Raw genomic sequence first — 23906 nt, 5'->3', positions numbered from 1 at the left:
GGCTGGGGTGCTCGGCTCATGGGGGTGCTCCCAGCCGCCTGCCCTGAGCGGCTCATGGCAGGGGGCTGGAAGGGATATGCCCTGTTCCATCCCCTTCCCCCAGGCTCCGCCCCTTCCTCTCTCTGCCTCCTCTACGGAGCTGTGTGCACGCTGCCGCTCTTCCCCCTCCCCCTCACTAGGGCCATAAGCTAATTGGCCAGGGACGGAGAGGAGGCGGGGCAGGAAAGCAGCACGCTGGGGGAAGAAGCGGGGGAGGGGAGAAGCTTGGCTGCCGCAGAACCAAGCTTCTGCCTCCTTCCCCCACAGGGGAGAGCGGTGGGTGGGGAGGCTGAGTGGGGCTGGGGGCTGGGACCGCGGCAGGGAGCTGCGTGCCACTCAAAATCGGCTCACGGCACGTAGGTTGCCGACCCCTGCTGTAAAGCTTGTTCCCATTTCACTTTATCTAGAATGAAGCCCATTTAAATAAAAGCTGAGAGAAAAGTCACCACAATTTTGCAGGGACCCCCTTCCTCAGTCCCCTCCAGTCCCTTGTGCTGGAGCAGGAATACACTGCAGGCTAGTGGGGCTAAAGAGTCAGTGCCGTTTCCATGGATGCAACAGGCCAGCGAGTTTCCCAGCGGCTGTAGTGCAGTGTAGTGGGTGTTGTGCAGCATGAGGCCAAAGGCCAAGCACATGTGTCCATTCCAGGAAGCCTGGAGTCTCCACTAGAGTAAGGGGTGATGCACAGTGTGTGGTCACCCCAGGTACCTTGCTTACCATGGGGTCATGAGATAGGCACAGGAGGTCTAAGGCCACGTGCCTTCAGCCACACAGGAAGTTGGGCTCAGGTATATCTGCAGCTCGCAAACCTTTGTCAGCCAAACAGATTCCTTCTTTCATAACGCCCACTCTGTACCCCTATAGTAACACACACCTAGGAGCCAATCAGATTCCTCCTTTCCATCACCCATTTCTTTCCACTGTAAGAAGACACTTTCCAAGGGGCCAATCAGCTGCCTCCCCTGGATGGGAAGCCATGTTGCAACTGGCCTATGTGGTCTCCTCCCTGGCCCCTGCTGAGCAAAGCTGCGAGTGTCCCTTACCCTGATGCAGCGGGTCAGGTAGTTGAAGACAGTGGCCCTTAACGTGAAGGTCTCGCCGTGCACCACGGAGTAGGGCAGGGTGAGCTCCACGAAGAAGGGCTGGAAGGCTCTGAGGGACACGGTCGGGGACAGGCCAAAGCCAGTGTCACCGGAACTGCAGAATGCGTTGGCTTTCCATTCTGTGATGGTGTCGGGGATGGTCACGGTCAGTTCGGCACTTCCGACGGACCTGGTAACAAAACAAGAACAAGGAGATGGGGGGAGCTTTCCTAGCTTTGTGCGAAACAACTGTGTCCCTCACAGCATCCTGAATTAACTCCCCCTCCTCCCCCCGTTGTAACTGCAGGGTCCCTCGGGAACACTGGCGGTGTGCATGCTGGTGGTTATTGTAGGCTCACCGCAGAGCGCTTCCTTCCATCCCATCCTACATCCAGCTTCGCAGAAGAATCATCCAAGTAACAAGACTGGGGGTGGGGTTCCATGGTGAACAACAGAAAATCCTCAGACACACGGATACAGAAAAGGATGAGATGCATAGCTAATAGCGACTTCTGCACGAGAGCTGGGACCAAAAAGAAATTACATCACACACACACACATACACACACACACAAACACAAACACATCCCCAGGCAGATCACATAGTGATGGATCACTTTACAGGGGATTGTCTATTGTGATCCACACAATTAATTGTCTCCCAGTTACTGAGAGGAGAAGGAGTGGATGTGGTGTATTATAGAATTAGTTAACTTACTTCCTGTCTTTCCTCTACCTGCCTATCCATCCCTCATGCTTGTCTCTCTCTAGTCTATCTACAAAAGGTACTCAATCAATCACACAAGGAAATAAGCACATCTCATGGGTGTCTGAGCAACTTCTTCGGAGTGTCTGTATAACCCAGTTGACCACACTCACCACATCCCATAATCATCACTTACTTTACTGGAACTAAATCCCAAATCCACGTCTCAGGGAAATACTTCCGGATGGTCTCCACTGGGCCATGATCCAAACGATCGATGTGATCGAAACTGAGTGCATATCTCGGTGCAGATGTACGGTCTTTTTTAGACATTAGGGGTGCAGGGTGTGGCGAGGGGAGAGAGGACATAACATGTTAGATCTTATTCTAAACCATGGCACTTTGTTTCCAGTTAGTGATAGACCTGATCCTAAACCCAAGATCTAATAACCCATCCTCACAAACTTCAGCCATGTTCAGACCCAAACTTAGACCTGTCTCTGCCTGCAACCAATTATTCTCTTCCACATGCTACTTCCAGAGTCATCATCTTTTTAGAACCTTTTTCAAAGCCATTGAAAAAACATCTCTATTGCCCTATTGTGATCTCAAACTGTCTGCTTTCTAAAGACTTCTGCGCCCCTTACAGGGGTGGGATGGATGGATGGACATATTTGTTCCCCCACCTCCAATCCCAGAGTGCATGGGAAGCCCAGATGTAATGACTGTGTTGAAGCAACCCCTAGAGCCCTGCCTATATCCACTTCAATATGGAATTAGCCTGTGGAACTCACTGCCCCAAGACATTATAGATGCAGTAGCTGAGTCAGATTCACAGCGAAAAAAATTGTGTTTGTATATGACTAAGAGTAGCAGCAACACTAGTGACACCAATTAGGATTCACAGGATCAGGGATATCAGTTCTCGTGCATCAGGATACAAGTTGATAAGAAGCCATAGGCCAGGAAGAAATTTGCCCCAGTGAGGTATATTACCAAGATTTTCCACCTTACTCTGAAGCAGCCACCATTGGCCACTGTCTGAAGAGGGATCCTGCACTAAAAAGACAACAGTGCTGATCCAATATGGTCAGGAGGCAGGACACTGCCATATATAGACCAGTAGTCTGATGTTTTACAGTAGGAATGGGGACATTGGATTAGAGGGTCAGTAATCTGATCTGAAAAAAGAACAGGAGTACTTGTGGCACCTTAGAGACTAACAAATTTATTAGAGCATAAGCTTTCATGATGCATCCGAAGAAGTGGGCTGTAGCCCACGAAAGCTTATGCTCTAATAAATTTGTTAGTCTCTAAGGTGCCACAAGTACTCCTGCTCTTTTTGCGTATACAGACTAACACGGCTGCTACTCTGTAATCTGATCTGGTTACTCTTCATTTCCACTAGTGTAACTGAGAGCATAATTAACACTAATATTTAGCCATCTAATCTCAGAGCTCTTCACAAGGCTGTGTAAGTATAATTAGTCCCCTTTTACAGATAGGAATATTAAGGCACAAAGAAGTGAAATGATTCATCCAAGGTCAAGTTGATGGGACAGCTGAGAATGGAGAACATATTTCCTGCTTCCCAATCCTAAACTCTCCCCCTGGGTTCACTCTCCCTCCCCATTGAACCTGGCTCTCTTTCTGCTTAGTTTTTTTCTCTAGCACTTGCTGGAAGGTGAAAACCTGGAAGTGGAAATTGTCCTGTTCCAGGTTGAGAGAGCTGCAACCAAAGTCAACAAGATTTAGCAGCTGTTTTTTGCCAGTGCACCAAATCTACATTAGGGGGTGCAAGGTGCCACTGCATCAGTGTAGTTACAACAGTGCATATTTCCTTAGCTGGTGGAAGGTTAGCAAGCAGGTGGAGCAAGCAGGTAGGTGAGCAAGCAGGTGGAAATGGACCAGATTCCTTTTTGAGGACTGACGTTAGTGGATTTCGGCCAGCATAGCTGAGATCAGAGTCTGGTCGAATTGGTCTAATTTCCATGCAGAGGAGAGGGTGAAAGGGAGGGGAGCAGGAAACGCACCTAACGGGGGGTATAAGCAGGGTAAAACAAAGCAGGCTCTTTTACCGCCAATACCAGCCCTCGTAGGTACATATGTTCTACTGTACATTCTCTCCATGCAGAGTCTGGGCTTCTGGACCTTGGTGCTGGTGAAGACTTTTAAACCCATCGCCTGTAAAAAGATAACCCAGCCATGTGGTAAAGTAAACCATACGTCAGGAGATAAACGTGCCATCTGGACTGGATCGGGTTCTGATGGGCTTATCACAGTGCAGGGATGGGTCACTGCAAGAGCAGATACTAAGGCCTGAGAGGTCAATGCCAGTGTGGCTGGCGGGAAGCCAAGGGCGAGATCTATGTCAGTGAAAGGCGCCGGACCAGCAGCTGGAGACGGACGTCCTCTGTGTCCTCAGAGCAGGTTCATCAGAGGCATGAGCAGTGCAAGCTTCCACTGTGCACTCAGCCCCTGCCGGCTTGCCTTGGACCTGCCCTGGAGGGAGTTCAGGCTCTCTGGCCCAGTCCATCCCCTGCCTCTCTACTGAGATGCCTAACAGTCATTGTCAGGTGTGCTGGGGTTTGGCTGATTTGGGAGCAAGTCCCACTGGGAACAAACCTGAGATCCTGCAGGACACCAAACCCTCACCAGCTGGGGCTGGGTAATTACCCTAGGTGCTGGCTCAGAGCAGCACTCCGCACATGTGTGCATGCGTGTGCGTGTGCAGATAAAATGGAGACTGGAACTTCATTGAGACATACACAGATGGGATAGAGAGCGTGTGGGACAGGATCTCTTTGACAAAATGGCTGCAGAGGCTGAGTTGCCCAATTCTGGGCTCCATTTCTTTGTCCCAGCTGTTAGGATGTCTCCTTGTCATGTTTAAATTAGTGATGGGAAACCTCTAGAGTTCAATGGTGGAGAGAGGCACTCAGGCCTCAATGCTGGGGGGTTCCCATCTGGGGTTTCCTGGACCAGCTTTAGTTATTACCTTGAATGTGCTGGCTAACAAGCACCCAGCTCAGACAGCATCAAGTGAGGAAATCTTCCGAACTAAAAGCAATTTCACACACTAAAGGGAGATGTGGCGCTCACCTTGAGAACATTGTAGGCGTCCCCTTCACTGTCAGGAGAAGTGGGTCTGTAGATGAATCCATTTAAAATAATGTTGTCGAGTTCCACACAAGGGTTATCAAGTTCTTCCTCCAAATGGTGCTCCCGGTAATTATAACCCCTGATCTCCTTTACCGGGAGCAAATCATACACCTGTGGGGACACGTCTTGATGTCAGTGACCACAGGCCCAATAATAATAAACCAGCGTGTGCCTCCTTAGTGATCAAAGACAACTTGCAACACATCCATGCATGCAATCCCAGTGACCAAGGGTGACCCTACAAACCCTACAGTAACAGAGCAGAATGTCTGATTCCAAGGCTCAGCTCTGACTTTTCCATAATAACCCAGTGTGTGCTGACTAGTGCTGACCAGTGCTCACCAGTAATAAATCAGTATGTGTGGTTGTGTCCTCACAAGTGGCCCCAGAACTATAAACCACTGGGTGCAGCAATAGTTTTCATGAGGGCCCTACATAATTCAAGCAGTGGGCGCAGCCCCTGTGCTGACAAGGGACCCTACAATAACAGACAGACTGCTCTGCCCTAGCTCTCACGAGTGATTCTTGGCACTTTCCAGACAAGACCAGCTCTTGCACCTGTTGATCACTGGGCCAGGCTGGTGCTTACAGAGTTGGGTGAGAGCTCAGCTTCAGGCTTCATGAGGAGGACGCTCTTGTCCACAGCACGGACGGCGCACAGGGAGCCTGGGGAGGCTCCGATCCGGAGGTGAGTATTAGAGGCGGGGAGGCCCTCGGCCGGTGAGAAATGTAAGTCGACCTGCAAACCCAGGAAAGGAGTTAGAGGAGCTACTTCTCCAGGTACCTTCACACTCTGCCTCGCAGCACAGCTCAGTCCTAGAACCGCCACACACAGCTCTGTCAATGCCCCTGAACTCTGCCCTGCAGCCCCCGCTATTCCAGTCCTGGCTCCCCACACAGCTCTGCCAATGCCCCTCAGTCCTGCCCTGCAGCCCCCCTGCTATTCCAGTGCTGAGCTCCCCACACAGCTCTGCCAATGCCCCTCAGTCCTGCCCTGCAGCCCCCCTGCTATTCCAGTGCTGAGCTCCCCACACAGCTCTGCCAATGCCCCTCAACCCTGACCAATGCAATTCAAACATGACCAGCAGTGCCCCCATACGTCAGTTCTGCTTCCACCCTCCATAATTCTGCCTATGCAAATTAGTCCTGATGTGCATTCATCTCTCATATTCAATTGCTGATCCATGGTCAGTGCCCAATGGGCTCATGGAGCCATTGAACATTTCCTGAGTCTTCCTTGAAATTTGCAATTCCAGGTTCCACAGGTGGGCCATTGTCCATGGGGTGAATGCGAGTTATAGAAACCGGATGCTCACCTTATTGGCAAAGCAGTTTTCAATCTTGAAATCTTCGGAATTGGCGATAACGTCCCCGCTGGGTAAAGTGGTGTATATGAGTACCCGGGCCAGGGGGGCGATATCAGGCCCCACGGGGAGGCTCAGCTCAAATACCTGGATATCTGGCAAACAGAGAGAGGGTGCGGGGGCTAAGCTATAGAGAATCAGCTCCAGGGCCACACATTTCCCTAGGCTCCCTCATTATGGCTGCAACATCAGCCACCCTAAAAAATTCGCTATCCAAGGGTAAGAGTTTTGGCGCATACTTGAGGCCTTTGACTCTTATTGCAGACGCCCGGTGTGGGATATTCAGGTGAGATGGGTTTGGTGGATCTCAGCATGTCCCTTAAATCCATATCAACTAGAGTCTAGTACTGTCCTCCATCAGTGCAGGACCCCCCTGCCCATGCAATAATGAAGGCGAGGAAAGAAGTGCATGTACAGGGGCTCTGTGCGGAGGGTTGTGTGCACAGGGCTGCAGAGGGCGTGGGATTCCACACTCCTGCTCCTCAAGGTGGAATTTGCCCAGCCAGCCTGAATCAGTCAAACTGGGAATCCCTTGAGACTGCCATTAATGAAATGAAATCCTAAATGAAAGGTTCCATTTTTCAATTCAAAACAACTCATTTACCATTTCCCTTCAATTCTATTTAAAAAGATTAAAGCAGCTCAAAAGTGAAATGGTTCAGTCGCCCCCAAACAATTGTTTTTTGAGGTTTCTGGTTTGGCCATCAAACCGGAAAATCAGTTATTCACACAGCTCTCCTCACGTTCTCCATCCCCCACGGGATGCACCTCGGTGCCTGCCCTCACGATGCCTCCTTTGGCCATCACCTGCCAGGAAGAAGAAACCCTCCTGTTACAGGGGTCCTGGTGGGAGGTGGGAGATGCTCACGGGGGAATGCTGGGGGTGGAGGGTGTCTATACCGATGCCTTCCTATGGGAAAGGAGCAGAAAATCCCGCAGAGCCATACAGAGTCCCAGACCCAGACTGGAGTTTACCGGAACCTCGACCAAGTCAGAAATTCTCTCTCCCTGCAGAAACCATCCACTGGCTGGCCAGTTCTGCATTTCCTTCACTGGCTTTTACATGTAAATGTCAAGGTCAAGTGAATCTGGCCTTGGGGCACTTTGGTGACCTGGGACATATATGGGTGTCTGGCCTCCAGTGCTGTGTCATGTGTACGGAGGTAGAGGTCACTAGGTCCGGGCTTACCACATAGTAAAAGATGATTTCCTTCTGCTCCCCCACAGCTTCTGGCTTCAGGATGCAGTGCACCCGGATCATCTCACTGGAGCCGCAGCTTAAAGTCTGAGACAGGGGCTCAATTTTGAGAAAGCTCTTACTCGGGGAGTAAAAGCGTGTTGCTGTGTGAACGGCTTTACCATACACAGGGGTGACCCAGTCTCTGTCGTAACAGTTCAGTTCAGATTTATGGTTTGCCTGATAAAGAAGAACATTTTTACATCAGACCAAAAAGTGAGTAACAAGTCTACTAGCATTTCAGAAGGGAAAAGTGGGTAATTTTAAAAACATGTTCTTGGCAGATTTTTCAGTGCACAGTGCATCGATCTGCATTTTCCATGCTCGTATGGAGAGAGAGAGATGGAGAACCAGAAGGAGAGCGACAAAGTGTGTGCAAGACACAGAGAGCAAGGGACAGACAGAGAGAAAGCAAGACAGAGAGGAGGAGACTGAAATTCCCAGCCAACAAACTCTTTCTTTTATCTCCCTATGGGCAGAGAGATCAATAAACCCACGGACATCTCCCCTTAAGCTCAGTCGGTGACAACTCCCATCCCCTAGCTCCCTGGATTCAGCCACTCACAGTGATTTGAATGGAGGTGTCTGTGAAGTTGACAGTGTCTATGGAAAACCAGACTCGGCCCTCTGCATTCGTTGTGTAGTTGGCTTTGTATTTCTTTCTCCCAATGGAAATCCGGATTGTTTCATTAGCGACTGGTGCATCGGTCCCATCCACCAGCTTCACCTAAAGGAACAAATCCAATTTCCGTTGCTTATACGAGGCAGGAAAAGCAGTCCCCACAGTCCTAATGACCCTTTGCCCACGTTATTCCCCTGAGGCAGCTCCAAAGAGTGTTTCCTACAGAGCTGACCATGGGCCAGGCATGTATGAATGTGCTGGGTAAGTCTGAACCACCTGAGGTGGCGGCGCGTTCCCACAGAGTCTGTGATTGGGAACATGGGAAGGACTGTGCTGATCACACCAATGGGCCTTCTCCTCTGTATTTTGTCTCTGACAGCACCAGGGGGTCAGAGGAAGGCGCTGCAATTCCCACTAATGGCAAGGATACCGCAGCATGTGTAGAGGCAGAGGGAGATGGCTCCTGTTCCCGTGATTTGTGATCCTCCCATGTTTTCCCTTTTCCGTTTGCAAGTTCTCATTCTCCCCAGACAAGCACACTTGTGTCAGGTAATTTTCTGGGCTCTCAGAGGTTCCCTACCTGCCCGGAGAAGGGGATCCCTGATATGTAATGAGAGTCCACCTGCTCAAAGCTGATTTTGCTCATGGTGCCTGTGATCTCACTGGAGCCTGTCCCAGTTAACTCCACCCCTGAAAGAAAACACAGCAAAGAGGGGCTTGAACTAATGCACTGACCTGCAGCACCTCCAGATGCTCCAATCCTGCCCCACGTTGTCCAGTTCTGCCAGTGCCCTTCAGTGCTGGCTTGCAACGCCCACTGCTATTGCAGTGTGGCCCCACAGCTCCACTAGGTCAGCATGATGCATACCTGTACCCTCTTCCGTGATCTTGCCTTCAACCTCAATTTTCATCTCATAACTCTTTCGCTTGAGCTGGAATATTTTAGTCTTTACCACATTGGAGACACAGCCTCGAACGTCTGCCTGAGCCAGAGACCAAAGAGGAAATTACCATGGAAATCCCTGTACAATTCAGGTCCGTGTGAAACAGGAACAGATACTCCAGCACCCAAGATATTTGCCTACTGCTTGGTTTGCCTTAATCCCATCCTTTTATTGGCTTGATCCGGCCTGACTTCCTCTCTTCCCTTCTTCCTCAACAAACCAATCAAGGCATCTCTGGTCCCCAGTGACGTATCCAACATGCTGCCCTCTCTGATGCACTTCACCCCAAATTCTCCAAGTTACACACCTGGTTCCCTGATTGTTCAGATTACATCCCCTAGATCTGAAACTTCCCATTAGTGTGATAAATCTCATTGTGTCTTTTATCCACTCTTGGAATCCTCTCTCTTTCTCCATGCACATTCTTTCTCTCTTCCTCCTTCTCTTTCTTTCTCTTTCTTTTCCTCCAACTATCTCGGTCTAACCTACCTCTATTTTCTCTCTTACTTTCTTCTCCTTTATATTCTCCCTCTCTCTCTTTATTGCTCTACCCCATTCTCGCTACCTCCTTGCCCTGTCTCTCTCTTTTTTCTTCCTCTTGAGTTCTCTCTCTCTTCCAGATCCTACAGTTCCCTCTTGCTTTCTCCTCTGCTCTGCTCCTGCTCCCCTCCCCATCTCAATCCCATTCACTGATACAAAAACCTCTCAAGGTCTTCTCTTTCCCAGCTAGAAGAAATACCCATTTGGGGTGAATCCTGATCTGACTGATGTCAATGGGAGTTTTGCCATTGATTTCAATGGGGCCAGGATTTCACCCGAGGGGTTTTTCTTCATAATTTATATCCCCCAGCCCTGGTCTCACCTCCTTCTAAGCAATACCTCCCTCCTGTGAGACAGAGCCCAACCCAGAACAAAGAATCCCAGCTGAGGTCTAACAATCCCCTCTGACAGACACAGATCGCCCTCCTCAAGACAATCGCTTCCTGCCTATGGGATGGGCCTTGGACTCACCTGTCTGGTGAATTCCTCACACACAGCCTCGGCCTCTCTTCCATAGCAGTGTGACCTGGACTGGGAGAATCTCCGGCACACACGGACATTCACCAGGCCGGGGACAGGGGTCCCATAGGTGTATCTGAAACCAGAGAGGGGTTAAAGAGACACAAGGTGCTTAGACAGGGAGAAAGAATCAGTCAGAAGAGGCCTTTTGGGGCCCTTTATACCATTTCCCCTGAGGACTCTGTTGCTGGTTTCCTAATGTCTAATCTCTGGAGCTTGGTCTAGTCCTGTTTTTCAGTGACTCAAATGATGGGACTCCAGCCATTTCCCGGGGGAGATTATTCCATTACCCAGCAGGCCTGCCCCATTAGGAAATGTTGCCTGATACTCAGGCTCCTCTCCTCCTTAATCAGTTGAGTTTCCCTTCTCCCAGCTCCCTCCCATTTGGCCACACCTTTCTGGTACGGAAGAGCCCAGACTTGCAGACAATATTCCAGGTGTAGCCTCCTCAGAGCTGTGGGGCCCAGAGCTGAACAGTGTCTTCCAGGTGGGGTCACACTAAAGCTGTATAGAGAGGGATTATCATCTCCTGTCACCGCTACACGACACCTCTGGAGCACTGTTTTCAGCTCCAAGCACCTCTTTACCCGAAAGCCATTGACAAATTGGAGGGTGTTCAGAGAAGAGCAAGAAATATGAGCAGGGAGCTGAAGGGAGGGATTTATGAGGAAGGAAGGAAGAGTTAAATCTGGCGAGTCTGGTTACGGGATGTCTAAGTAGGGACGTAATTTCTGCCTACAAGTGCCTGAAGGAGGCATCACCAAGGGCGGGGGGCAGGATTATGTAAGGGGGCACGTGGAGGTCTGATTAGGAAGGATGGAAGGATGTTAAGAAAGGGGAAATTTGGGTTGAATAATGGAGAAAACCTTTCTGAGAGGGAGCTGTATGAGGCTGAGGCATCGTTTCCTGGGGCAGGGGGAGGAGCCCCATTTCTTGGGATCTTTAAAGCTTGGGCTGGGTGCAGATTAGACAGTAGGGAACAATCCTGCCCAGGGCCCCTGGGGATGGAGAGAAAGTGACCCAAGAGGCCTTCTCCAGCTCTGGTTTCTGGGGTAGCAGCAGGAAGGCAATGGTGGACGAGCACAAAGAACGGAGACTCAAACCCCGCTACTCACAGACCACAGACGGCCACTTTCAGCTCCTCATTCTGGATGGTGATTTTCTTGGGCAGCTTCACCGACACTTCATACTTGGGCAGCACTGAGGGGGAGAGAAGGGCCAGACGTTGAGCAGAGCAGAGGGAACACGTGTACATCACTGTCATTTCCCCACTGAGTGACAGACACAGCCTCTCCCTCTCCCACCCCCAACGCATGGTGCCAGATCCTCAGCCTGCTATAAATCACCACAGCTCCATGGCCGTCAGTGCAGCTGTGCCAGCTTCCACCTGCTGAGGATCTGGCCAGGGACTGTGGAACTGAAGAGAAAGACACCGTAACCCTGCTCCCCTCCCCTTTGCTCCCCTTGCCCAACCCCAACCGCCGGCTGTCGTTGCTTTAGAGGCTGTATTCTAAACTATGCTACGCAAGTGATACCTAGTGAGGGCCCGACTCCCCAGTGCAACATCGTCACTCACCAGATTTAAAGGGCCACATTCACTGTGTGCTCTGGCTCGTGTGCTGCTCCAGTGAAGCAAAGCAGCCATAAGCCCGGTTACTTTGCATCCCTGGAGTGGTACAAAGCAGACCGACTGCACCAGGGAACCGGGCCCGAAAGTTCAGCCATTTTAAACGTATCCCTGCGTGAAAAGAGTCGGATAAAAGCTGTTTCATAACACGGTAAAAGCAAATATTGTTTCCTGCTGACTGAGCTCACAGACTGCATTCGCCTCCTGGCTGGGCACTAGACTGTCAAGTTTCAGCCCCAAAGTGAATTTTCTCAGCAGTTCTGAACTAACTGAATGAGGGGTAATAATGGGAGAGAGACACTGGTGGGGGTGGGGGGAAGAGTGGAGAGCAAACTCAATAAGAGCTGCTGTAGGTATAAGGCTCAGGCAAAAGCCAGCATGGCTTGGAGTGGCACATGCAGAGGCATCCCAAGCAAGGAGGTGACAGTCTGTCCAGAGCCAGGTCACACTGGAGCACTGGAACCAGTGAAATCGGCCCAGTTGGAGCACAGGCTGGTCACTGTGCCCGCACTGCCATGCTCACTGGTGTTTGGAGCTCTGTGGATTTGCCCTACAAGAGCACTGCTTTAAAGCCCTTCAGTTGCGACACCATGTGGTACCTATCCCGCAGTTCCCAGCACAGACCCCAGAAGCAGTGGATTCTGGGAAGTTTCAGAATGCCCTGTCGGACAGCAGGGAGAGGAGTAGTGGAGCCACCGTTACTGACCCGTTCAGAATGAGCTAGTTCTTAGGCTTGCTGAGAGGAAGCTCTTGGAATGCTTGTAAGTGGCTGGAGCATCTCTGTGGGACGATTCACAAGTGGTCGGGGTGGGGGCTGGAATGGTACATTTCCCTAGACTAGACAGAGCTGTAATTTCTCTCTCCTTGGGTGATTAGTGGCAACCACTATAATTAAGGTTGCAAAATGGGTTCTTTGAGAATCTACCACTCCTGCTGGCCTCATTTTCCTTTCCTCATAAACCTTCCGAAAGAGTGTCCTTTGGGGCTGACGCTTTCCAGGCTTGGTCTCCAGCCAAAGTGTCTTTATTTATTTATTTTGAACATTTGAAGATGTTCTGGATGTCAGGGGCCACAAGGACAAAGGTGTGAAGACCCGAGTGGGAGAAGGGTAGAAAGGAGAAGTGAGTTAAGCCAGTTTCATTGGCAGAGCACAGGGGGAGCAAACTGTGCCACTGTAATGCAGCATGCACATAGTTCGTTCTGCATCCGTACCATATACTGCACACAACTGGTAGGAAAGACCCTACACAAAAATAAAGCTGCATTGTACTGAGGCTGGAATCACAGCCCAAATCCAGTAGGCCCGAGGAATAGGCCTTTGTATTCAGATCCAGATACTCCCAGGCTTACAGTGAGAACAATGACACTGGCAGTTCAAGTGCTGAGGAGAAACCTACACACCACTGGATGGGGGCTCAGATCCTGAACCCTTAAAGCTTCCAGTGTTTTCCTGGCCCATTCCTCAGATCACTCTTTACTCATCTACACCCCAGACAATCCTGAACTGGATTTTTGTGCCTGGAATGGATGAATCCCAGACTGTTGCTCCTGCTTCCAACACCCCCAACCCCAGCACGAGTGGGACCCTTCCTTACCATATTCCTCCACAGTAAAGGAGTGTTCGAGATTGGTCCCCGACTCCTTCTGCACCACCACGTTGTAGGTGCCTTGGATGGGCTCGGAGGTGAGGGGGAAGGAGAGCTGGGTGAGGCCCCCATTTAACTCCACCTCTCGCCACTGATACACGCGGTTCTTCTGTGGGTCCTAGAGGTGAGGAGAGCACAAGGTCATTTATAGGCAGGGTGTCTACACGGCACAAGGCTGCAGAGCAGGGCAGTTGCAGTCCAATGTTCGGCAGAGATACAGGATATATACGATCATCGCCCTCTTCTATAGTTGAGGTTAGGGCACCTGGTGGCTGGCTCTGTACTTTCCCAGTATTCTGTAAGGATTAACCAGTCAAGTCCTGTGCAATCAGCGTGTGATTAAACAGCCAGATACCAGCACTGAATCTACTCCATTGTCTGCCTACTGATCAACATGCCCACGGCCGCATGGAGTGGGAAGGAGGATGGGAGAGAGCAAGGCTAAGAGACCAATGCACAGAGGCAGGATGCGGTGAGTTTCTCTGTGCCTGGGAGCTTGAATGTTCTATTTGCAGTTTGAGAATTGGCAACTGCTCTGGTTGAGGATTGAAATACTCAATTTACCACTGGGGCTGAGAAAACCCTCCCCATGCAGGTATGTGGAAGGCAATGGGCTATGGAAATGCTCATCTGGGCTTAAATATGTTGCTGTTTTAGGCTGCTACTCAATGCACAATATGTATGGGGGATGGGGAATGTGGGGGCCAATCTGAATAAATTAGACAAGGGCCTGAGTATGGTTTGGGGCAAATTTGAAGGCAGGTCCGGAGATTGGATCTGAAACCTCATCTCTGTAAAAGCTGAGTAATATTAATTACAAATAGATTATTAACAGGTCAAAGCAATGGCCCAAACCAGGTCTGATGTGACCAGATTCTAACCTGGTTGTAAATTCTGCAGCTCAGGCCCAACTCTAGTAGAAACCATCAAAGAGATTAAACTAAAAGCGATATATAGTTTGATGTGCCCTTTCCAGACCGCTCAGGAACATGTTTAATTTACACTCTTTCATTTTCTATCCGTTTTCTCCCCTGTATCTTGGCTACCATCAAAAGTCTATTTACTTTAGATAGCCCCAGGTATCTGACTGACTGAAGAGGATTTATTTCATTCCGACTTTATCCCTGAGCCAAGTGACAGGGGATGTGAGTGACCTCTCATGGCTGACTGGGAGAGAGCAGGCCCTGTCTCCAAGAGCCCCAATTAGGTGACACCGAAGGCAGAGTGGGTGAAAGGACCTTCAGCGGACAAGTTCCACTGTGCTGTCGCAGTTACTGAGAGTTGGCCCCACATTTAAGTCAAGTGAAAAGCGGGGAGCCCAATCTGATGCGGATCAGGGGATGACATGACTATGTGGCTCAGAGGAGGCTGGCAAAGAATGTTTATTATTGGGCTTGTGCTGCCTTTGCCATCTTTATGATGGATTTAGACAGAAGGCCTGAAAGCTTTTTCCAAATGAAAAAAAAAAAATGTGTGCTTGGAGGGACACTGGGGCACAAGTCTCGACTATCCACCAACACTTGCTTCTTGTTTTAACCTCAGAAATAGCAGGAATGCAACGTCTGGTCTCCCCTGGTTTCTCACCAGATCTCAGATCTATTTATTGTGAGCGGCCACATCTTAACTGAAGGGGTGGGAGTTGGAAACAATTATAATAATAAACAAAATACCTAGCACTTTGCATCCATAGACCTCAACCCGCTTTACAAAGGCGGTCAGTATCATTATCCCTGTTTCACATCTCGGGAAACTGAGGTAGAGAGAAGTGAACTCACTTCCTAAAGTCATCAGTAGAAGGGTGGGAGAGTTAGGAATAGAGCCCAAAACAAACAACCCTAAATAATATTAGAGTTCTAAAGATCCCTTCCCATCTAAGGCGTTCAGTTTTCCCGCCATGGACTCGTAACATATCATAAATTCCCTAGTTCTCTTGTGCCCACAGAGACTTCCAGGGTGGACAAGATCTGAACTTCTAATGGAAAAAGAGGCAGAAATAATAAACATAGGGCCCGTCTCCATATAAAAGTTGTACTGCTTGAGCTATACTGGTGTAGTGACACCAGTTCAATCCCCCTAGTGTGGACACAGTTATACCAGGATAAAGGTGCCTTTGACCAGTCTAGCTTATTTCTGTACAGGAAGGGGAATGAGCTATGCCAGTATAAGGCACCTCTATGCTGGTATAACCAGGCCCACGCTAGGGCCTGCACTAGTATAACTACTTTGATATAAAATCCCACCCCTGACTGACAAAGTTAAACTGGAATGAAATTCGTGTGCAGACCAGGGCTCACTTTCACAAAAGACCCTTTCCAGGCTCCTTTAAACAACCTAAAGAAACAGAAAAGGTCACGGGCTCATTTTTCCCCTTTGCAGGTAATGTTCCAATGTTGCGCTGCAGCTGAGGGCTGATCCAATGCTGATATGCCAGAGACCCAGCCCCGAGGGTGGGTGGGGTGAATGCAGGACTCTATTTCCTGTTCACACAGACTCACCCTTACTTCCTTGCTCTGAGCCCCCTAGTGGCCGCACTACCCATTCACAATGCACACCACACTACAGCCCCGCTCTGCTGTGGAGCACGGGAGTCTCCCCATCCCCACAGCAGCCCCAGCTTTCAGCTAGCGGCTTTGAGAGTAAAAATCAATGTGCCACTTACCTTGATGAAGACCAGTGGAAACTGTGAGGAAAACAGGGAGAAGCAGAGTTAGAAATACAGGTCAGACGTGCACTGAGCTCATTTACCCTGTTCAGGGGACTTCTGCGTCTCTTCTCTGCATTTCCCTCTGCCCCTTGCTCTCTGTTACTCAATGACAAACTCCAGCGGGGCCTTCTAATGTTTTAGAGCCTGAACTGGTCAGTTTAACACAGCTGTGAAATTAAACACTTTGTTTTGCATTTAGAGTATTCAGGGTAAAAATTTCAAACCCACCCAAATGACTTAGGAGCTGTCAGGACTGATTCCCCACTCTGGCACTTTGACAGAAGGTGGGGGCCTGCAAGAATTCTAAAAATTAATACTGGCCACTCCAGGCTGGTAGTAAACTGCCAAGGTTATAACTTCTCTGTGACCTTGGATGGGTAGATGCTGCTACCACCCAAATCCAAAAATCCCTTTGAACCCAGGAAGGCACACTTGGGAATTCCTCCCTGTGGGGTACCCTCAAGCCCTTTCACCCCGCCCCCATCTGGGGAAGAGCTCAGGAAGAAAACAAGCTGTTGCCACCAGCTAATTAAATAATCATAGAATACCAGAGTTGGAAAGACCTCAGGAGGTCATCTAGTCTAACCCCCTGCTCAAAACAGGGCCAATCCCCAGACTAATTTTTCCCCCCAGATCCCTAAATGGCCCCCTCAAGGATTGAACTCACAACCCTGGGTTTAACAGGCCAATGCTTAAACCACTGAGCTATCCCCCCTCCTAATATATACACAAACCTCTTAGGACACAAAAACCCAATCCTGTTCTTAAAAAAGGTAAATTTTATTAGAAAACGAAAAGAAAGAAAATACATCTGGAACATAGGCTATTGTTAGATTTAAAAAAGAGCAAATATAATAATAATTAAGCATCAAGAATGGTTTTCTTGAGGTCCAGCTTAAAAGTTACAAGCAAAACAAAAGCACCTGGGGTTAGCACAGAGGAGTCCACAAACCATAAAGAAATAAACCTAATCGCATCTTCCTAGACATTCCCTGATCTACCTACATATCTGGAGTTTCAGATAAGTAGTTTCAAGGTATGGTTTGATGATTTAAAGCTTCTTACATCATTGCTGCTCTGTGTCTCCTCTCTCCGGAGCCCAACAACAGACAGACAAAAGGAATTTTTTCCCCCAATTTTAAAAAGTTCTAGCCTTCCCATTGGCTCTTTTGATCAGGTGCCCACTCCCTTCCTTTTACCTATGGGCTTTTTTAACCCTTTACAGGTAAAGCAAGTAGAGAACAGCTACTAACAGGGATTTTGTAGCTAACTGGCTGGCTGGGTGTCCATAAAAGGGAGCTCCCCGCCCCCCCTTCATTTATCACAGGAGCCTTTTTTCAAAAGTGATTTAGGCACTTTAGGCCACATCCACAAAGGGACTTGTGTATCTAACTCCCATTGATTTCAATGAGAGTCAGGCACCTACGTACCTTTGCAGTTCTGTGGCTTAGGAGCCAAAGATCCACTGACTTTCAGTGAGACTTGGGGGCAGATTTGTAAAGGTGTTTAGGTGCCTAACAATGCAGACAGGTACCTAGAGGAGTTTCCAAGAGCTGAGGTACCTAGTTCCCACCACAGCCAATGGGCGTTAGGCTCCTAACCCTCCTAGGTGCTTCTGAAAATCCACTAGGTGCCTACCTGCATCTTTAGGCCCTAAATCCCTTTGGCAATCTGGCCCAAAGTGCCCAAGTCACTTCTGAAAATGAGACTTGGGTTTCTAAGTCACTGAGGCACTTTGGAAATGTGCCCCGAGCGTGTAGCCATTTGGAAAGTTGCTGGTTTCCAGGGCTTTCAGGTGGCAACTGAATTCTCTGTGTCCTGCTCTGCAGGATCAGGCGGGGCCTGTTGCTGGGATGTCTCCTCAGGGACCCCTGCTCCTGCAAACTCGCAGTGAGGTGGTTGAGGCGGGTCAGCTAGCTCACAGTGTATGATGTGCAGGAAGGTGTGACAGAGCCAGGTATAGGGGTTTTGAGGCCCAGTCACATGCCTTCCCACAAGACAGAAGTGATCTCCTCAGGGCCTGACTCACTGCTGGCCCACCCCAGTGCTGTCACTCACACCAGTGCAAAGTGGGGCACACAGAACCAGCCTCATTTGACAACATTTTATGCCCACTTTGCTCTGGTGTTAATGATGCCGCAAGGTGCACGGCACTGGGGAATCAGGCCCTTAGGATGTTCCTAAAGCCACCACTGAAAGTCTTTGATTTCCAGTCTTATCAAATGGAGAGGCCAGTGCTTAATTTGTACCAGGGCTGATCCCCGGCATCTCTGGGCTTGGCAGTAAATAGCCCCGGCACCTCCGGGCTTGGCAGTAAATAGCCCCGGCACCTCCGGGCTTGCTGCATCACTTACGAAAGTAAAAAAAATTGCTTGAACCCCCAGCACCTCTTTCATTACAAATTAAGCACTGGAGAAGCCAGTTATTCCTGTCTTACTGTGCATGTTGAAACCAACGGTTTCTTCTTTGATAGTTATTCTTTGCAATTCTGTTCAAAGCACTAACTTCTCCAGTAGTGTTTTACGTTTCCTTGTGATCAGATGAAGTGATCAGAATCTCCCTGTTACACTAGCCTGCTCCTTTACCTTCAGAACAATGATCATCTTTTGCCTCTGGAGATTCATCTGCCCTGCTACTCATTCCCTCTGCCCCAAAGTCCTGTTCCCTATATTCAGAAGGTCCATAAGGATGCCACAAACAGAGGATTATGATTTTTTATATGTAACACAGAATATAGAGGGAGGTTCTTAGCTCCACCAACTGTGAGCAATTTGTCATGTAGGACAGAATTATAGAATCACAGAAATGTAGGGCGGGAAGGGACCTCCAGAGATCATCTAGTCCATTCCCTGTGCTGAGGCAGGACCAAGTTAACCTAGACCATCCCTGACAGTTGTTTGTCCAACCTGTTCTTACAAACTTCCAGTGATGGGGATTCCACAACCTCCCTTGGTAACCTCTTCCAGTGCTTACCTATCCTTAGAGTTAGAAAGGTTTTCCTACTTTACTGTCTAAATCTCCCTTGTTGCCAACAAAATCAATTACTTCTTGGACATAGAGAACAACTGATCACTGTCTCCTTTATAACAATGTTTTACATATCTGATTATTATTGTCAGGTCCCCCCTCAGCCGTCTCTTCTCTAGACTAAACTGGTCCAATTCTTTCAACCTTTCCTCATAGATCAGCTTTTCGAAACCTCTTCTCATTTTTTGTTCTCCTCTGGACTTTTTCCAGTTTACTTACTTCTGGCAACATGATCCTAACAGGACAATTTCCATTCCCTGCTCCAGGGCAAAGATGAACATCCTCCCCAGGATCTCTGCCAAGACAATCTCAGAATCAGCTTAGCCCCACTGGCCAAATTTTGCTCCCAGGAACGGGTGCTAGTCTAAGGCATTACTAATGCACTCATCAATTTAGGATCTCACATCAACTCCAGTTCCCATGAAGTCAGTGTTCCAGATTGAGAGTGGTACAAATGAGATCGGAATGTGGCCCAGCATCTCAGAGCAAGGATCATCCCATCTAAACATTTCTTTAACCGTACTTCCTCTGGGGTATTTCCTCACATGCCAGCCTATTGATCAGATGTAATGGCAGAGGCAGGAAGCAGACAGGAAGCAACCGCATAGTCTCCTCTGTAGCTGGGCTGCTGGTGGAGAGGATCCCATTTGGAAGCCAGGATTATTGGCTATTTTAGTAGCTGTCCATAAAGTCACTTCAGAGGGATTTAGTCTCCAGACTGATTCTGGCCTGCATATTTATACCTGCCTCTGGAAATTTCCATTACATGCATCTGACAAAGTGGGTATTCACCCACGAAAGCTTATGCTCCAATACATCTGTTAGTCTTAAAGGTGTCACAGGACTCTCTGTTGCTAGTCTCTGAACAGTGACTCTGGAAAAACATTGTGGGGTTCCACATTATAGCAAATGTGTGACCATCTCTGATGTCATGACTGTCACTCTACCATACACCATGGCCTTTCAAAACTCATGGCAACAGCAGAAGGCACAGAACTCTGACCCATCTGCCCAGGCCTCAACCATGGAATCCAAAGAAGAATCTATGTTAGCTGTCCGCAGCATAAGGCCTATGGCTAAGGCTACGATTTCAGCACAGAAATTTTTAGTAGATTTCACAGCAGCGGTGTGTGGGGGGAAATGGTAAGTTATGGCAAGGTCACCAAATAATGTAGTTTGCACTACATCAACATGCAAAGAGTATGGTGAGGATGCTGAAAGGGGAGGCCCGGAGCAGTGAGGGGGGCATGCTGTGCTCACCCTACAGTGGCAGCTCCTGTCCTGCAGGACCGAGCCCGACTCCCCATTTTGGACATTGGGACCTGGTGCATGGGGTCACAGTGCCGCTCAGGTTTGGCCTGTCCACCCCGCTACAGATGGAGAAGGAGGGTCAGACAGGCGAAGCCTGAGTGGGGCTGCATTCCCATGTGCCAGGTCACAACACCACTTGGTCTGGGGGCTAATCAAATGAGTTTTTACAGCCATGTCCAAGATTTCATGGATTTTATTGAAATTCACAATTTCTGTGACCTTTGCAACAAAGTAGTAGCCTTAAGATACAGAATTGTGCATTTCAGATTCCAACCAGTAGAGGGCAGTGGTGCATTTACACACTAGCCAGCTTTACAATATTGTAATCTAGTATAATAATTCATATTGTGCCATAAAGAGACATATTCTGTCCTATGTACACTCTGTCAATGAAATAGAATGGAGTGTAAATCATGGCAGAAACTGATCTCCACGTAGAAGATGTGGGGAATCAGATGGGATCATTTGATTTACAGAGTCACTTTTACAACTCTAGACAGATGTTAATACAAATAAGTTCCCCGGTAATCACAAAGGACTTTAAAGGGGTCATCATCAGCGCTCACCAAGTCAGCCATGGAAATTGATCAGTGATCAGACCTACCTTCTCATTCAGGGGACGGAAGTCTTCGTCCAGAGAGACGATCCGAAACAGAACTGCAGAGGGCAAGATAGAGAGAAGAAGAGATTTTCACTGTTACACCTGCAGCCTCTCACCCAGGGACCATCAGTCATTGAGGCAGCTGCTGTGTGCATGCCTGGCCCAAATGCAATGACCCATGGACACATGCAGGGTTGGATGCATGCACCACGCTCCCCAGCTTTGTGACTAGTGGGGAGGAGGTGGGAAGGCAGGTTTACGGCCAGCTGAACTAACTTGGTGACGAGTTGTGGGGTCTCTGAGGAGGCAGGGAGCATTTCCTGCTCTGTATCTAATTCCCCACCTGATTCCCTGTACCTGTTTGTCCGGGTTTGTAGATGGGTTTGTCCGTCTGGACAAAGACCAGGCTCTCTGAGTTCTTGACCAGCACCGATTTCCGGCTCCTGAACTCCAGCGTCGGCCCCTTCACCAGCACCGTGAGAAACGCTGCTGATGAGCTGCTGGACTTTGGAACCTGGAGAACAGCAAAAGAGCCACTGCCTTAGAGACGCTCCCCTCTGCACTGAGCCCTTGGAGGCTGGAGTTGTACATGGAACCCAGCCAAAAAGGTCCCCACGTACCTACCAGAATCAGGGATTGTGGGGTCTGGGGCTCTGCCAGTCTGACCTCACCCTGGTTTTGCAGGACTCTTCTCCTCCATCCTCACTAATGTCTCCTCTATGCTGCCAGAATCTTTGCAGTGATGGGGCCTCCACCTTCTCCTCCGAAGGAGACTCTGCCTGCCACCCCCTCTGTCATAACTATAAAGGGAAGGGTAACAGCCCTCCTGTGTACAGAACTATAAAATCCCTCCTGGTCAGAGACTCCAAAATCCTTTTACCTGTAAAGGGTTAAGAAGCTCAGGTAACCTGGCTGTCACCTGACCCAAAGGACCAATAAGGGGACAAGATACTTTCAAATCTTGGTGGGGTGAAGGCTTTTGTTTGTGCTCTTTGTTTTGGGGGTTGTTCGCTCTTGGGACTGAGAGGGACCAGACATCAATCCAGGCTCTCCAAATCTTTCTGAACAAGTCTCTCATATTTCAAACTTGTAAGTAAACAGCCAGGCAAGGCGTGTTAGTTTTTATCTTTGTTTTCTCAACTTGTAAATGTACCTTTTTGCTAGAGTGTTTATCTCTGTTTGCTGTAACTTTGAACCTAAGGCTAGAGGGGGGTCCTCTGGGCTCTTTAAGTTTGATTACCCTGTAAAGTTATTTTCCATCCTGATTTTACAGAGATGATTTTTACCTTTTTCTTTAATTAAAAGCCTTCTTTTTAAGAACCTGATTGATTTTTCCTTGTTTTTAGATCCAAGGGGGTTGGATCTTGATCCACCAGGAGTTGGTGGGAGGAAGGAGGGGGGATGGTTAATTTTTCCTTGTTTTAAGATCCAAGGGGTTTGGATCTGTATTCACCAGGGAATTGGTGAAGAGTCTCTCAAGGCTACCCAGGGAAGGGAATTAGCATTTTGGGAGTGGTGGCAGCGGACCAGATCTAAGCTGGTAGTTAAGCTTAGAAGTTTTCATGCAGGCCCCCACATCTGTACCCTAAAGTTCAGAGTGGGGAAGCAGCCTTGACACCCTCCCTACCAGGAGTCTCTGACTCCTCCACCCCAGCAGCTCATATCTTAAGAACTTTCCCCAGTATCTTAGTCTCAGCTTTTCCTTCTGCCCATCTCCCCTTGTGTGGCCTCTTGCCAAGACTGGGGGTCATTTCCCTTCCCTCATTATGCTCGTTGTGGAGCCCCCTGAGAAATGGGAGACCAATCCTCAGCTGCAAGGTCAGCACTGACTCAGAGAGAAAACCACCCGACAAAGCCAGCCACACCACAGCCTGTAGCACAGCCTCTCCCAGCATCGTGCCGGGCACTGAGCTCAGCACTGACTGAAGATCACTCCTAATGAGTCACCCACAGCACTGCCAGGCCTTGCAGGGGTTAGTCCCAGGCTGTCACTATCTTATAGACTCAGGTAATAAACCCTGTGGGGGTCAGATACTCACTGTGAACGGGATGCACTTGAACACGTCCTTCTCTGACACCACGTCTGCGATCAGGCTCCTGTTCTTTCCTGCGTATTCCAGCGTGGTGCTCAGCGTCACAGACTCGTTCAGGTGGGTCAGCTGGATACAGACCTTTTCAGGACCGTTGGTGTGGATCAGAAAGGGAACTAGCACCATGTACTGCCTGGGAAGGGGAAGGGCACAGGTCAGAGAGGCGGGGATGGGGAATAATAATGAAAGGGCATGGGCTAGTGTGGCAGCTGAATCCCCGACCATCCATCTGCACCGTAATTTGTATATACAGGATGGTGAATTTCATTTTGCTTTTGTAACATAATAGCCAGTCTGCTCAGTCAGCCAGGAACCTAGGACACCACCTGGAGCGAAGGAACTAGTTCTGTGCTAACAGCGATTGCTGTCCAAGGGCTGTTTGTTCAGGCTCCCAGCAGGGAGTGGGGATGGCTTGAAAAGTTCCAGGCTGTTAATTGAGGTTTGTGTATCCCACAGCCCCTTGCTGTGTTATGTAAACAGGGGGGAGGGAGCTCAGATGAAATGCTTGTTGTACCTCCATGGAGACTGACAGGCAGTTACACAGGAGTGTGGATCAGGGCTTTTAATCTAATCTCCTCTCTAGCTGTCTGTCGATCTAGGTGTGTCACCTGCTGCCCTCAGTAATGGAGAGATACAAATGTACGGATGGCTGTGTGTGCGCTGACATCTGACTGTAGGGAATGGC

The 23906-nt window shown here is 49.2% G+C and overlaps 1 protein-coding gene across 11 annotated transcripts in view; it reads right to left on the bottom strand.

Moving 5' to 3' along the window:
- Positions 1–23906, bottom strand: part of A2M (alpha-2-macroglobulin) — a 93753-nt gene that overhangs the window by 61069 nt on the left and 8778 nt on the right. For 4 of the 11 annotated variants that reach the window (XM_034785865.1, XM_034785843.1, XM_034785833.1 and 1 more), the window contains exons 2-19: positions 23171–23354; positions 21489–21645; positions 21135–21187; positions 16148–16168; positions 13438–13606; positions 11331–11415; positions 10168–10291; positions 9081–9195; positions 8793–8902; positions 8156–8317; positions 7543–7770; positions 7097–7160; positions 6306–6448; positions 5579–5728; positions 4930–5100; positions 3906–4011; positions 2024–2147; positions 1083–1311 (exon numbers count right to left, since the gene is read on the bottom strand). In XM_034785865.1, coding sequence (XP_034641756.1) covers positions 1083–1311; positions 2024–2147; positions 3906–4011; positions 4930–5100; positions 5579–5728; positions 6306–6448; positions 7097–7160; positions 7543–7770; positions 8156–8317; positions 8793–8902; positions 9081–9195; positions 10168–10291; positions 11331–11415; positions 13438–13606; positions 16148–16168; positions 21135–21187; positions 21489–21645; positions 23171–23354 — 2395 coding nt within the window. The remainder of the gene's footprint in view (positions 1–1082; positions 1312–2023; positions 2148–3905; positions 4012–4929; positions 5101–5578; positions 5729–6305; positions 6449–7096; positions 7161–7542; positions 7771–8155; positions 8318–8792; positions 8903–9080; positions 9196–10167; positions 10292–11330; positions 11416–13437; positions 13607–16147; positions 16169–21134; positions 21188–21488; positions 21646–23170; positions 23355–23906) is intronic. The other 7 variants (XM_034785797.1, XM_034785873.1, XM_034785854.1 and 4 more) reach the window with 4 other exon arrangements.

The sequence above is a fragment of the Trachemys scripta genome, chromosome 1, assembly GCF_013100865.1.
Source record: "Trachemys scripta elegans isolate TJP31775 chromosome 1, CAS_Tse_1.0, whole genome shotgun sequence".
NCBI classification, from domain to species: domain Eukaryota; kingdom Metazoa; phylum Chordata; order Testudines; family Emydidae; genus Trachemys; species Trachemys scripta.
The sequence above is the reverse complement of the archived record's forward strand: the minus strand, read 5'-3'. Positions and strand labels throughout refer to the sequence as shown.